This window comes from Pseudophryne corroboree, chromosome 9, assembly GCF_028390025.1.
Source record: "Pseudophryne corroboree isolate aPseCor3 chromosome 9, aPseCor3.hap2, whole genome shotgun sequence".
NCBI lineage: Eukaryota > Metazoa > Chordata > Amphibia > Anura > Myobatrachidae > Pseudophryne > Pseudophryne corroboree.
In genome coordinates, this window is record NC_086452.1 from 341444379 (window position 1) to 341460983 (window position 16605).

Consider the following 16605-nt stretch of genomic DNA (forward strand, 5'->3'; position numbering starts at 1 on the left):
AGTTTCTTCTCATAAGTCGCAGTCCACGGTTCTTGTCTTCAGCCTCGTTTTACTCTCACCCACAGTTTCACAGTTCTTTGTCTAAGACCACGTTCTCAAGTCACCGTTCATCAACCTCAGTTTTCTACCTCTGCTCTGTACATAATAAATACTTTCCATTGACTCTCAAACTCCGCCTGCATCCTTCATTGCTCCGTATCCCATGCAAAGGAACTATATCCAACCCCCTCATTTTGTTCTTCCCCAGCCTGCTACCTCCTTGGGCAAGTCTCAGCTGCCGGATACCCAATCTTTGCTAGGCGTGACATCAGTGATGTGCAGGCAATCCTGCTTCTGACGAAATTGCTTGTCATAATGCAGCCACGCAAAAAGATTTTTTTGGGGGTGTTCCAGGACAGGCGCCAAGCAGCTTATGATATAACACACCTCAGGAGATGTCACCACATCTCAGAACTACTTACAATGCCAGAAATTTGAGATCTGTATTTATACCAATAGCGCTATAACAAAAACAATTATGATACAGGGTAGATAAAAATGTATTATTGCGCTTACACTGTATATGATGAAACGATTCTAAGTAGAAGTTCTCATGTAGTCAAAGGCATGGAGCACTGAGTTGTAGGAGAGTGAATCCTTAGAGGATACAACTGTAAAAAAGAACACTACAATAGTGCAAATACGCTAGTAAACAGAAGATTTCCTTTAATATTCTGTAAGTTCAACTCACAAACACAGGTTTAAAAAAGGCGTGTCACAATTGGGATAGTTCACAGATGGAAGTACTCAGGCGAACCCCAAACTTCTTTTCTTGTAGGGGAGACTGGAATGGAAAAGTGCAATAGTGCAATACCAAATGTGCAAGTATAACAAATTTAATAAGCACAAAATGCACTCACAAACATAGATTGAAAAAAAGCATATAATAAACGACTGGATGGAGGGAGTCACATATACTTATCGACTGATAAGTTCCACAAATGTCCCACAGGGTTCCGGATACTCAGGGGGATTTTCTTTGAAGGTGCTCCAATTCCAAACAGTTCCAGGGTAGCCACAGCAGCTGTGGCTACCCTGGAACTGTTTGGTTCGCCTGAGTACTTCCATCTGTGAACTATCCCAATTGTGACACGCCTTTTTTAAACCTGTGTTTGTGAGTTGAACTTACAGAATATTAAAGGAAATCTTCTGTTTACTAGCGTATTTGCACTGGGTAGTAAGCACATCAAGGTATCTTTAGAAGCTTGTAATATATAGATGGAGCGTACCCCAAGACTCACACTCGCAGAGTAGGTGATAAGCACATCAAGGTATCTTTAAAATAACAGGAAATCTGTAGATCAACTTATGCGTACCCAAACTCACAGTTCTTAGTGAAGTTGTACTCCCATCAAGGTATCTTTAGGTTCAAATCCCTGTGCAGTGTCCTTAGTGGTAGCAGTTTAGCCTCCCCAGAAAAAAACTCACTTTCCTCAACTGGAGGTAGGGGGGTACAAAAATGTATTAAAAGTCTATTAAAAGTCATACATACAGCCAAACTGTATTAAATCCATAAAAACACAGCATACAAAATAAAATGGTTCCTAGGCAGAGCCGGCAAGGAAAATAGGGGGGAAAAATTCCAGGAACAAGGATGTCCCTTTTAACTGGCCAGGGCTGAAACACGTTGACAAGCAGGAGTGTGAGTAGTGACAACGTTTTTGGATCTTCATTTATTTTTTCAGTTTTTTTTTTTGTTCAGTTAAAAGGGACATCTTTGTTCCTGGAATGTCGCCTAGCCGGCGAAGGGGCGGACGCACGCGCCCGTGGACGGGCGCCCGCAGCAGCGCCAGCAGTCTCAGCCCCGGCCGTGAGCAAAGTGCTCAGGCACGGGGCACCGGATGCCGGCTCCTGAGCAGGAGCTGCATCAATATAGCGGGCAGGGGGGCCAGAGGAGCGGCGAGGACGGGGCATGGCAGGCCACAAGTTCATACCCTCCAACTGTACCTTTTTAATAGGTACAGTACCTTTTTTTTTTTTTATAGTCTGTACCGATTTTTGGCTCTCCAAACTTCCATTAAAAGCATAGGAAAAGGGACGTGGCCACGCCCCATTAACCGCGGCCACGCCCATTTTTCGGATTTGTACCGATTTTTCTGTGTAAAATGTTGGAGGGTATGCAAGTTAATCCCAGGTAATGGAGACAGAGGAAGCACAGTATAAAGCACACTGCCACAGCAGCAGCAACCTAATATTTCACAATGTGCAAGCAGCACAGCAAGGAGACAACGGGGGGAAGAGCACTCTAGAGATGAGCGGGTTCGGTTCCTCGGAATCCGAACCCGCCCGAACTTCATGTTTTTTTTCACGGGTCCGAGCGACTCGGATCTTCCCGCCTTGCTCGGTTAACCCGAGCGCGCCCGAACGTCATCATGACGCTGTCGGATTCTCGCGAGGCTCGGATTCTATCGCGAGACTCGGATTCTATATAAGGAGCCGCGCGTCGCCGCCATTTTCACTCGTGCATTGAGATTGATAGGGAGAGGACGTGTCTGGCGTCCTCTCCATTAGAATAGAGATAGATTAGATAGAGAGAGAGAGATTGTGCAGAGTCGCAGACAGAGTTAGTTTACCACAGTCAGTGACCAGTGCAGTTGCTAGTTAACTTTTATTTAATATAATATATCCGTTCACTTCTCTCTGCTATATCCGTTCTCTGCCTGAAAAAAAAAACGATACACAGCACAGTCAGTCACACAGTGTGACTCAGTCTGTGTGCACTCAGCTCAGCCCAGTGTGCTGCACAGTCATCAATGTATAAATTAAAAGCTTATAATTAATTGTGGGGGAGACTGGGGAGCACTGCAGGTTGTTAGCAGGAGCCAGGAGTACAATTATATTAATTAACAGTGCACACTTTTGCTGCAGGAGTGGTGACCAGTGCCTGACCACCAGTATAGTATTGTTGTATACTACTAATATCTCTTTAAATATCAACCAGTCTATATTAGCAGCAGACACAGTACAGTGCGGTAGTTCACGGCTGTGGCTACCTCTGTGTCGGCACACGGCAGGCAGTCCGTCCGACCAGAATTGTATTATTTATTATTATATACCTACCACCTAACCGTGGTTTTTTTTTCATTCTTTATACCGTCATAGTGTCATCCTAATTGTTACGAGTATACTACTATCTCTTTATCAACCAGTGTACAGTGCGGTAGTTCACGGCTGTGGCTACCTCTGTGTCGGCACACGGCAGGCAGTCCGTCCGACCAGAATTGTATTATTTATTATTATATACCTACCACCTAACCGTGGTTTTTTTTTCATTCTTTATACCGTCATAGTGTCATCCTAATTGTTACGAGTATACTACTATCTCTTTATCAACCAGTGTACAGTGCGGTAGTTCACGGCTGTGGCTACCTCTGTGTCGGCACACGGCAGGCAGTCCGTCCGACCAGAATTGTATTATTTATTATTATATACCTACCACCTAACCGTGGTTTTTTTTTTCATTCTTTATACCGTCATAGTGTCATCCTAATTGTTACGAGTATACTACTATCTCTTTATCAACCAGTGTACAGTGCGGTAGTTCACGGCTGTGGCTACCTCTGTGTCGGCACACGGCAGGCAGTCCGTCCGACCAGAATTGTATTATTTATTATTATATACCTACCACCTAACCGTGGTTTTTTTTTTCATTCTTTATACCGTCATAGTGTCATCCTAATTGTTACGAGTATACTACTATCTCTTTATCAACCAGTGTACAGTGCGGTAGTTCACGGCTGTGGCTACCTCTGTGTCGGCACACGGCAGGCAGTCCGTCCGACCAGAATTGTATTATTTATTATTATATACCTACCACCTAACCGTGGTTTTTTTTTCATTCTTTATACCGTCATAGTGTCATCCTAATTGTTACGAGTATACTACTATCTCTTTATCAACCAGTGTACAGTGCGGTAGTTCACGGCTGTGGCTACCTCTGTGTCGGCACACGGCAGGCAGTCCGTCCGACCAGAATTGTATTATTTATTATTATATACCTACCACCTAACCGTGGTTTTTTTTTCATTCTTTATACCGTCATAGTGTCATCCTAATTGTTACGAGTATACTACTATCTCTTTATCAACCAGTGTACAGTGCGGTAGTTCACGGCTGTGGCTACCTCTGTGTCGGCACACGGCAGGCAGTCCGTCCGACCAGAATTGTATTATTTATTATTATATACCTACCACCTAACCGTGGTTTTTTTTTCATTCTTTATACCGTCATAGTGTCATCCTAATTGTTACGAGTATACTACTATCTCTTTATCAACCAGTGTACAGTGCGGTAGTTCACGGCTGTGGCTACCTCTGTGTCGGCACACGGCAGGCAGTCCGTCCGACCAGAATTGTATTATTTATTATTATATACCTACCACCTAACCGTGGTTTTTTTTTCATTCTTTATACCGTCATAGTGTCATCCTAATTGTTACGAGTATACTACTATCTCTTTATCAACCAGTGTACAGTGCGGTAGTTCACGGCTGTGGCTACCTCTGTGTCGGCACACGGCAGGCAGTCCGTCCGACCAGAATTGTATTATTTATTATTATATACCTACCACCTAACCGTGGTTTTTTTTTCATTCTTTATACCGTCATAGTGTCATCCTAATTGTTACGAGTATACTACTATCTCTTTATCAACCAGTGTACAGTGCGGTAGTTCACGGCTGTGGCTACCTCTGTGTCGGCACACGGCAGGCAGTCCGTCCGACCAGAATTGTATTATTTATTATTATATACCTACCACCTAACCGTGGTTTTTTTTTTCATTCTTTATACCGTCATAGTGTCATCCTAATTGTTACGAGTATACTACTATCTCTTTATCAACCAGTGTACAGTGCGGTAGTTCACGGCTGTGGCTACCTCTGTGTCGGCACACGGCAGGCAGTCCGTCCGACCAGAATTGTATTATTTATTATTATATACCTACCACCTAACCGTGGTTTTTTTTTTCATTCTTTATACCGTCATAGTGTCATCCTAATTGTTACGAGTATACTACTATCTCTTTATCAACCAGTGTACAGTGCGGTAGTTCACGGCTGTGGCTACCTCTGTGTCGGCAGTCGGCAGGCAGTCCGTCCATCCATAATTGTATTATTATTATAATATATACCACCTAACCGTGGTTTTTTTATACCACCTAACCGTGGCAGTCCGTCCATAATTGTATACTAGTATCCAATCCATCCATCTCCATTGTTTACCTGAGGTGCCTTTTAGTTCTGCCTATAAAATATGGAGAACAAAAAAGTTGAGGTTCCAAAATTAGGGAAAGATCAAGATCCACTTCCACCTCGTGCTGAAGCTGCTGCCACTAGTCATGGCCGAGACGATGAAATGCCAGCAACGTCGTCTGCCAAGGCCGATGCCCAATGTCATAGTACAGAGCATGTCAAATCCAAAACACCAAATATCAGAAAAAAAAGGACTCCAAAACCTAAAATAAAATTGTCGGAGGAGAAGCGTAAACTTGCCAATATGCCATTTACCACACGGAGTGGCAAGGAACGGCTGAGGCCCTGGCCTATGTTCATGGCTAGTGGTTCAGCTTCACATGAGGATGGAAGCACTCAGCCTCTCGCTAGAAAACTGAAAAGACTCAAGCTGGCAAAAGCACCGCAAAGAACTGTGCGTTCTTTGAAATCCCAAATCCACAAGGAGAGTCCAATTGTGTCGTTTGCGATGCCTGACCTTCCCAACACTGGACGTGAAGAGCATGCGCCTTCCACTATTTGCATGCCCCCTGCAAGTGCTGGAAGGAGCACCCGCAGTCCAGTTCCTGATAGTCAGATTGAAGATGTCAGTGTTGAAGTACACCAGGATGAGGAGGATATGGGTGTTGCTGGCGCTGGGGAGGAAATTGACCAGGAGGATTCTGATGGTGAGGTGGTTTGTTTAAGTCAGGCACCCGGGGAGACACCTGTTGTCCGTGGGAGGAATATGGCCGTTGACATGCCAGGTGAAAATACCAAAAAAATCAGCTCTTCGGTGTGGAGGTATTTCACCAGAAATGCGGACAACAGGTGTCAAGCCGTGTGTTCCCTTTGTCAAGCTGTAATAAGTAGGGGTAAGGACGTTAACCACCTCGGAACATCCTCCCTTATACGTCACCTGCAGCGCATTCATAATAAGTCAGTGACAAGTTCAAAAACTTTGGGTGACAGCGGAAGCAGTCCACTGACCAGTAAATCCCTTCCTCTTGTAACCAAGCTCACGCAAACCACCCCACCAACTCCCTCAGTGTCAATTTCCTCCTTCCCCAGGAATGCCAATAGTCCTGCAGGCCATGTCACTGGCAAGTCTGACGAGTCCTCTCCTGCCTGGGATTCCTCCGATGCATCCTTGCGTGTAACGCCTACTGCTGCTGGCGCTGCTGTTGTTGCCGCTGGGAGTCGATGGTCATCCCAGAGGGGAAGTCGTAAGCCCACTTGTACTACTTCCAGTAAGCAATTGACTGTTCAACAGTCCTTTGCGAGGAAGATGAAATATCACAGCAGTCATCCTACTGCAAAGCGGAAAACTGAGGCCTTGGCATCCTGGGTGGTGAGAAACGTGGTTCCGGTATCCATCATTACTGCAGAGCCAACTAGAGACTTGTTGGAGGTACTGTGTCCCCGGTACCAAATACCATCTAGGTTCCATTTCTCTAGGCAGGCGATACCGAAAATGTACACAGACCTCAGAAAAAGAGTCACCAGTGTCCTAAAAAATGCAGCTGTACCCAATGTCCACTTAACCACGGACATGTGGACAAGTGGAGCAGGGCAGGGTCAGGACTATATGACTGTGACAGCCCACTGGGTAGATGTATGGACTCCCGCCGCAAGAACAGCAGCGGCGGCACCAGTAGCAGCATCTCGCAAACGCCAACTCTTTCCTAGGCAGGCTACGCTTTGTATCACCGCTTTCCAGAATACGCACACAGCTGAAAACCTCTTACGGCAACTGAGGAAGATCATCGCGGAATGGCTTACCCCAATTGGACTCTCCTGTGGATTTGTGGCATCGGACAACGCCAGCAATATTGTGTGTGCATTAAATCTGGGCCAATTCCAGCACGTCCCATGTTTTGCACATACCTTGAATTTGGTGGTGCAGAATTTTTTAAAAAACGACAGGGCCGTGCAAGAGATGCTGTCGGTGGCCAGAAGAATTGCGGGACACTTTCGGCGTACAGGCACCACGTACAGAAAACTGGAGCACCACCAAAAACTACTGAACCTGCCCTGCCATCATCTGAAGCAAGAAGTGGTAACGAGGTGGAATTCAACCCTCTATATGCTTCAGAGGTTGGAGGAGCAGCAAAAGGCCATTCAAGCCTATACAATTGAGCACGATATAGTAGGTGGAATGCACCTGTCTCAAGTGCAGTGGAGAATGATTTCAACGTTGTGCAAGGTTCTGATGCCCTTTGAACTTGCCACACGTGAAGTCAGTTCAGACACTGCCAGCCTGAGTCAGGTCATTCCCCTCATCAGGCTTTTGCAGAAGAAGCTGGAGGCATTGAAGGAGGAGCTAACACGGAGCGATTCCGCTAGGCATGTGGGACTTGTGGATGCAGCCCTTAATTCGCTTAACAAGGATTCACGGGTGGTCAATCTGTTGAAATCAGAGCACTACATTTTGGCCACCGTGCTCGATCCTAGATTTAAAGCCTACCTTGGATCTCTCTTTCCGGCAGACACAGGTCTGCTGGGGTTGAAAGACCTGCTGGTGACAAAATTGTCAAGTCAAGCGGAACGCGACCTGTCAACATCTCCTCCTTCACATTCTCCCGCAACTGGGGGTGCGAGGAAAAGGCTCAGAATTCCGAGCCCACCCGCTGGCGGTGATGCAGGGCAGTCTGGAGCGACTGCTGATGCTGACATCTGGTCCGGACTGAAGGACCTGACAACGATTACGGACATGTCGTCTACTGTCACTGCATATGATTCTCTCAACATTGATAGAATGGTGGAGGATTATATGAGTGACCGCATCCAAGTAGGCACGTCACACAGTCCGTACTTATACTGGCAGGAAAAAGAGGCAATTTGGAGGCCCTTGCACAAACTGGCTTTATTCTACCTAAGTTGCCCTCCCACAAGTGTGTACTCCGAAAGAGTGTTTAGTGCCGCCGCTCACCTTGTCAGCAATCGGCGTACGAGGTTACATCCAGAAAATGTGGAGAAGATGATGTTCATTAAAATGAATTATAATCAATTCCTCCGCGGAGACATTGACCAGCAGCAATTGCCTCCACAAAGTACACAGGGAGCTGAGATGGTGGATTCCAGTGGGGACGAATTGATAATCTGTGAGGAGGGGGATGTACACGGTGATATATCGGAGGGTGAAGATGAGGTGGACATCTTGCCTCTGTAGAGCCAGTTTGTGCAAGGAGAGATTAATTGCTTCTTTTTTGGGGGGGGTCCAAACCAACCCGTCATATCAGTCACAGTCGTGTGGCAGACCCTGTCACTGAAATGATGGGTTGGTTAAAGTGTGCATGTCCTGTTTTGTTTATACAACATAAGGGTGGGTGGGAGGGCCCAAGGATAATTCCATCTTGCACCTCTTTTTTCTTTTCTTTTTCTTTGCATCATGTGCTGATTGGGGTGGGTTTTTTGGAAGGGACACCCTGCGTGACACTGCAGTGCCACTCCTAGATGGGCCCGGTGTTTGTGTCGGCCACTAGGGTCGCTAATCTTACTCACACAGCTACCTCATTGCGCCTCTTTTTTTCTTTGCGTCATGTGCTGTTTGGGGAGGGTTTTTTGGAAGGGACATCCTGCGTGACACTGCAGTGCCACTCCTAGATGTGCCCGGTGTTTGTGTCGGCCACTAGGGTCGCTAATCTTACTCACACAGTCAGCTACCTCATTGCGCCTCTTTTTTTCTTTGCGTCATGTGCTGTTTGGGGAGGGTTTTTTGGAAGGGCCATCCTGCGTGACACTGCAGTGCCACTCCTAGATGGGCCCGGTGTTTGTGTCGGCCACTAGGGTCGCTAATCTTACTCACACAGCTACCTCATTGCGCCTCTTTTTTTCTTTGCGTCATGTGCTGTTTGGGGAGGGTTTTTTGGAAGGGACATCCTGCGTGACACTGCAGTGCCACTCCTAGATGGGCCCGGTGTTTGTGTCGGCCACTAGGGTCGCTTATCTTACTCACACAGCGACCTCGGTGCAAATTTTAGGACTAAAAATAATATTGTGAGGTGTGAGGTATTCAGAATAGACTGAAAATGAGTGTAAATTATGGTTTTTGAGGTTAATAATACTTTGGGATCAAAATGACCCCCAAATTCTATGATTTAAGCTGTTTTTTAGTGTTTTTTGAAAAAAACACCCGAATCCAAAACACACCCGAATCCGACAAAAAAAATTCGGTGAGGTTTTGCCAAAACGCGTTCGAACCCAAAACACGGCCGCGGAACCGAACCCAAAACCAAAACACAAAACCCGAAAAATTTCAGGCGCTCATCTCTAGAGCACTCACCCTCACCATGACAAAAGCAGAAGAGGCTGACCCAGCCCCTTTCTCAGGCTTAAGAACCCATTCCACCTACCCCCAACATTCATTCCTATTGGCTAACAATAAAACTCCCATAATGGTTTACCGTCCTGCCCCCAGACTAGCTGAGGTTTAACCCACTCCTCTCCTATTCTGTCAATTCGTTCTCCAAAAACGCAGGCGTGCCTGCGGAAACGGGGGAGTGGCTGGACGAATGCAGGGCGTGTTTGTGACGTCAACCCAGGAACTAAACAGACTAAAATGATCAAAAGGTAGGAGTAGGTCTGGAGCTACACAGAAACGGCATGAAAAAATTTCCGAGCAGTTCTGCTAACCTTTTGTTCACACTTCTGCTAAGCTAAGATACACTCCCAGAGGGTGGCGGCCTAGCGTTTGCACTGCTGCTAAAAGCAGCTAGCGAGTGATCAACTCGGAATGAGGGCCCTTGCTGGGCCTGTGAGTGCATTGTGTCTGTGACGCATGCACAATGCGTACACAGCGCATGCACAGTTGTCTGATAATCGCCCAATATGTGATTCTGCAAAATTGGAACTGAAGATTACAAAGTTGGTAGTGATTTATCACTAACCCTACTGGTGCTACTAAACAATGAATAGAAAAATAAATATAAATATATATGTGTGTGTAGTTCTCCTTAATATTTATCAAAAGCTGTAAGTGGTAGGGAGTTAGTGAAAAAACTCCCTAATTCTTGTATTAAGAAAAAAGGAAGAAGAGTGTAACTACTGCGCTAGTATGTTCTTATTGGAAACTGGAATTGAAGCTGAATAAGGCCCAAAGTTCTCAAGTACAGGAAACACTCCCTCTGTGGCAGAGCATCTAAGGCGTCTCACCCCGATTGGGGCTGTTATGCAGGCGGTCAGGGTCCCGTAGGGCAGCATTCCGACCCCAGTATCCCGGCCACCAGAATGCTGGCAGTGGGGGAAGTGCAATGGAGTGGGAATAGTGCCTGTTAGTCGGCATGCTGACTGTTGGCATTGTCAGCGGTCAGGATTCCAGCGTCGGTATTGTGACTGCCGGGATCCTAACTACATCCCCTCACCCCATATGGTACAAAAAGGATAGATCCATTAATTTTCTTTGAAGAATTCTGGACGGGAGAAACTCATCAAAAGCTAATATTATTTACCTCACCCACTTTTGTTACCGCTGCATGGAGTGGTACTTTGTGTACTGGCACTTTTGGTACAAAGTAGCTACAAAGATTTTTCAGCTCTTTACGAGGTGGGTTTATTGCAATCTATACTGACGGTGTGCCTGTGCTGAGGGGAGTTTGCTGCTGACGGGCTCAGCACAGCTCTGCACGGACCGGCAATCGGTGTCTGTATGTTGCTAATATAAGCTCGTTGCACAAAGGGGACGTCACACTGACATTTATCCTACAGCTGGACCTCTGCATACACTGCGCTATATATTGGCACGTATTGCATATGGTGAAAATATATGGGAGATCCAGCACCGGTCTAATAGATAATCTATGGATAAGAGAACCAAAATGGACAATTGGGGGCAGGCCCGGCGCTACCCGCTCAGCAGAGTCTGCAAAGCAGGTAGGCACCGGGCAGGAGAGGCGCTCTCATCGCTCTGCTGCTATACCCTGCTAATGTGCGCTGAGTGCGCTCACGCTGTGCGCTATTGCTGACAATGAGCAGCGGCAGCGGCGCCAGCGGAGTTAAGCTAGGGATGGACATCGATGGTCGATGTTTCCGAACCATCGATGTTTTCGTTTCGATGGTAGTGTTTTTAGCATTTAATGGTGCCCTCCCGATGTTTTTCACTATCGAATGATAGTCATTCGATGGTCTTCCGATGGTGGCTTGTTTTTTTCTAATTCCAAATAGCTATGCCTCCCCTTGCTGCTGTGTCTATCAGGGAAACTTCCTAAGTCCGTTGGAAGCTGTCTGTTTCAGACATTAGCCTGCTCAGCCAGTCCCCTCACCCCCTCCCCTCTCTAGGCTGCTGCTAGGCAACAGGGCCCAATGCAAACTCTGATTGGCTCTCACTAACTCAGAGAGCCAATCAGATCCCAGACCTTACCCTGCAGCAGCAGAAGCCACAGACACTCGGAGCTCAGGAGGATTCAGAGTGACCTCACTGATATCTATATCACCCCAGCTATACACCACCATTGATCAGGGGGAATAATTTAGGAGGGCTATGGACAAAGTCCTTGCTTGAGTATGTTTTGGACTGTGGGAAAAACGAAAAGAAAACACAAAAACCATGGAAAGAACATACAAACTCCACACTATAAAGATCGGAATTGGTCCCATGTGAGACAGCAAAGCAAACCGTGCCCTGAGCAAGTTGCCATCCACATTATTGTAAGAAATTCCCAGCCGGTACGCCATACCGCCGGGTCGTCCACAATACTGCATTCCGCTGGCTTCGTTCTGTGTGAGGGGAGGAGAGCGCAGCGCAGCGCCTCTCCTGCCCCTCAATTCTCTTGGATGCCCAGTCTCACTCTCCATCGGTGGCGGCGCTGTCAATCTGAATAAGGCACCGGTTTACTAGCCAATCAGAGCTCATGGACCGGCAGCCGCGGCTCCTGATTGGCTGCCGGTCCGCAAGCTCTGATTGGCTAACGAACCGGCGCATCATTTCAGATTGACCCCGCCGCTGTTGGAGAGTGAGACCGGGCATCAAAGAGAATTGAGGGGCAAGAGAGACGCTATGCTACGCTCTCCTCCCCTCACATAGAAGAAACAGAGCCAGCGGTAAGGGGTGGGGGACAATGAGCGCACAGTGGGACAATGTATATCTGCCACAGGGGGGCATTGTATATCTGACACAGTGGGGGCATTGTATATCTGGCACAGTGGGAGCATTGTATATCTGGCACTGTGGGAGCATTGTATATCTGGCACTGTGGGGGCAATGTATATCTGGCACAGTGGGGGCAATGTATATCTGGCACTGTGGGGGCATTGCATATCTGGCACTGTGGGGGCAATGCATATCTGGCACTGTGGGGGCATTGTATATCTGGCACTGTGGGGGCATTGTATATCTGGCACAGTGGGGGCATTGTATATCTGGCACAGTGGGGGCAATGTTACTTCATCATTGGGCATTGTGTGTGTATATTATATATGTATATTATACACACAATGTCCAGTGATAAAGTAATATGTTTCTCAGAGTCTGGCCCTGCCCCCGATCCCAATTCCCACATTGCAAACGAAAATGCAGGCTTTTGCGCATGAACTAGTCATATAAATAGTTTTCACCATCGAATACTTTTGATGTGATGGTTAGTAACCATTGCATCGAAAGTTTCAATGGTGGAACATTGCCATCATATGATGGTTTGCTTTCGATGTCCATCCCTAAGTTAAGCTCCACCCCACCCGCTGATCTCCCGTCACTTCCACCTCTCAGCATCAGGAAGGGTTTCTGCGCAGTCCGCACGGGCTGTGAGACGTACTTCAGCTGTTACTTTCTGTTCCTGCTTCTGCTGGGAGGCAAGGAACCCGTTCTCTGCACTGTTGTGACTCGGGTTTCTGAGCCCTCCCCCTCTTCATGTTGCTCCAGTGCACGGGACCTCGACTGAGTTCAGGGCAGCCGACAAGAATCACTACAACATAATAGTGAGTTTAACTCTTCAAAATCCTTGTCAGCAATTGCTCCTAAATACTCCTGCTGCAAGTGTATCATAATTTTTATCTTTTACAAGCTTTATATATAATGTGTGAGTGTCTATTTTTCCCTGCGCATATAAAATGTTAAAAACTGGAGATGATAAAAACACACACACACACACACACACACACACACACACACACACACACACACACATATATACAGTGTGTGTGTATATATATATATATATATATATATATATATATATATATGGGGCAATTATGGACATGAATAAAAATAAGACAGCACACTAATGTGTTGTTTTGTGACCACGTTCTGTCCTGTTGTGTCGGCACCTACAGACGTAGCCACACTCATCTAAGCCGCAATGCGTACGCACGGGCATACGCATCGCAGCGTAATGCAAATGCACCTAGCTGCGACTGGTTGCAGCTGGCGTTTGCTCCATAGGTTTTAATGCATGCAAGCACGTGCCCATAGATACGGGCACACTTGCCACGCCTTCGCTGCCACAAAGAACAACGATGAGCATGGCTACATCTGTATACGCACATGAAAGGATGATGGTGAATAGATGGTGCACAAATAGAGGTAACTTTTCAAATACCATGATGGATGAAGTGAGCAGAGTATAATACAGTGGGGTAAATGTATGAGGCGTTGCTATAGGAGGGAAGTTGTATCAGCACATATGTGCGCTGATACCGCTTCTCCTCCATGTATTACTGCGGGAGAGGGCGCAAATTTATAGTTTGCAGGGAGGCGCCAAACACCCTAGCACCGGCCCTGATTGGGGGAAAGTATCCCAGTTGTAGTCAGATTGGTGGTGCACCCCGAGTCAGTATAACGAACTATGTCACAAAAAAGGGAAATTAGAGTCTTGTGTAGGCGCACTCTTATGTTTCGTCAGAATATAAGAATTAAAATTATATCTTTAATTATTATAATTAAAGGGATAAACTATCCTGTAAAACACACAACACTGAAGACAAATCAAATTGGTTGAACAGTAAATCAATATAGAGACGTGATAATGAAATCTAAAGCAAAAAGCAATGTTCTGTTACACAAAAAAATCCAGTATACATCAGGTACTCCGTGCCTAACACTGACAGGAGATTCACCCTATTTTTTTCCTGGTAATCTTTTCTGTCTTTACATACACAGGGGTATATTTACTAAAATTCGTAATTTCCTAAATGAGGTTAAAGTTCAAACACGAATGACATTGAATGTGTGAAATTGCAACTTTTTGAATTTTTTACGACTCATTTACTATGCTGTCGTATTCTGCATTTTCGAGTTTTCCGATGTCGATGTCATTCGTATTTTCAGGCAGTGTTTTACAGGAGTGAATAGTAAAACACTGCCGACATTAACACAATGAATCTCGGACGGATCTGTGAGATCCGTGCAGGGCTTCATTGTGCACCTTTAAAAAAAAAATTAAAGTGTTAAAAAAAAAAAATGCGTGGGGTCCCCCCTCCTAAGCAAAACCAGCCTCGGGCTCTTTGAGCCGGTCCTGGTTGAAAAAATATGGGGGGGGGAAATGATAGGGGCTCCCCCATATTTGATCAACCAGCACCGGGCTCTGCGCCTGGTCCTGGTGCAAAAAATACAGGGGACAAAATGTGTAGGGGTCCCCCGTATTTTTTGTACCAGCATCGGGCTCCACTAATCAGAGAGATAATGCCACAGCCGGGGGACACTTTTATATAGGTCCCTGCGGCCCTGGCATTAAATCACTAACTAGTCACCCCTGGCCGGGGTACCCTGGAGGAGTGGGGACCCCTTAAATCAAGGGGTCCCCCCTCCAGCCAACCAAGGGCCAGGGGTGAAGCCCGAGGCTGTCCCCCCATCCAAGGGCGGCGGATGGGGGGCTGATAGCCTTGTGAAAAAATAAGAATATTGTTTTTTGTAGCAGTACTAAAAGTCCCAGCAAGCCTCCCCCGCAAGCTGGTACTTGGAGAACCACAAGTACCAGCATGCAGTGGACAAACGGGCCCGCTGGTACCTGTAGTACTACTACAAATGTTCACACGAGGCTCGGTCCACTTCTCCATGTAGACTCCACGGGGTACCTGTGAAAAAATATATACTCACATAATCTAGTGTAGCAAGTGTCCTCTTTATAATCCACGTACTTGCCAAAAAAACAAACCGGAAACCCGAACCACGCACTGAAAGGGGTCCCATGTTTACACATGGGACCCCTTTCCCCGACTGCCAGGACCCCCCCTGACTCCTGTTAAAGAGGGTCCCTTCTGCCAATCAGGGAGCGCCACGTCGTGGCACTCTCCTGTTTGGCTCTGCGCTCCTGTACTGTCAGTGAGGCTGCGCACTGAAGATACAATGTAGCGCATAGGCGTTCCATTGTATCCAATGGTGGGAACTCTGCGGTCAGCGATTGAAAATCGGGCATAGAAAATCGGGCATAGCAAAGATCTCACCGTGTGTACACACCCTTAGATTTCATTGTCACATGTCTCTATATTGATTTACTGTCCAACCAATTTGGTTTATCTTCAGTATTGTTTATCAGGATAGTTTATACTTTTAATCATAATAATTAAAGATATAATTTTAATTATTATATTCTGACTAAACATAAGAGTGCGCCCACACAAGAGTCTTCTTTCCCTTTTTTTGTGACACTTATTGCATATGAAAGATTATTGCTGCACATAAGAGAGGCATCTCTGTGTACCACTTCTGTCCCTGATAATTAACGGTGCACAATGCCAGCAAGCAGAGCCGGACACCACCTCCCCCCCCCCCGACCACACACACACGTTTGCCTGCCAGTCCGCCTGCGCCTGCTCTCGCTGCAGCTGGTTAGATGTGCTGAACAGGGATAGCCCCTATTGCTGAGTGCCACTTGCAGGAGTTGGACTAGTGCTGCTTCGTGCACTAAGGAAGCCAAGCACCAGAGCCCGACCCCTCTCTGTCTTCCTCACTGCTTCCCATGCACATCCAATGACTTATAGTGGGGGTGAAGGCTAGAGCTGCACTGCTGCAGTAAGAAAAAGAAAATTAGAGCAAAGAGAGGAGTACCTGCAAAAACAGTAAGTTATACTCGGTGTGTGTATAAATAGATTTATCTCAGTTGCATACGTTTTTTAATTGGTACAGGCGTGGGTGTCGTGGACACCCACAGAGGGAGACAAGCCTGTGGCGCCGGTATTCTGGTAGCATATTACTGCCTGTCGGGGTTCCAGCATTGGCATTGTGACTGCCGTGATCACGACAGGCGGTCTCATGATTGCCTCCCCCAGCACAGTTAGCGATTCATCCATTCATGTGACAGAGTGCACCCCACAATCCAAAAAGGGACATTGTGATGGTGGCTCTTTGACATGTTGACCAGGCAGTTTCCTAAATGTGGCCAAACAATGTTTGAGGAGGGCGCCCTGCCTATTTTGTCAGTCGCGGAC

At 46.6% G+C, this 16605-nt stretch overlaps 1 protein-coding gene across 3 annotated transcripts in view; it reads left to right on the top strand.

Annotated features, from left to right (window-relative positions):
• Window positions 1-16605, top strand: part of LOC134958186 (inter-alpha-trypsin inhibitor heavy chain H3-like) — a 449083-nt gene that overhangs the window by 67532 nt on the left and 364946 nt on the right. Inside the window, exon 1 of one of the 3 annotated variants that reach the window (XM_063940616.1) lies at window positions 11699-11892. The exons of the other annotated variants lie outside the window; for them this stretch is intronic. Coding sequence (XP_063796686.1) covers window positions 11749-11892 — 144 coding nt within the window. The 5' untranslated portion in view covers window positions 11699-11748. Of the gene's footprint in view, window positions 1-11698; window positions 11893-16605 lie in introns of those variants that run through there. 3 annotated transcript variants of the gene reach the window in all.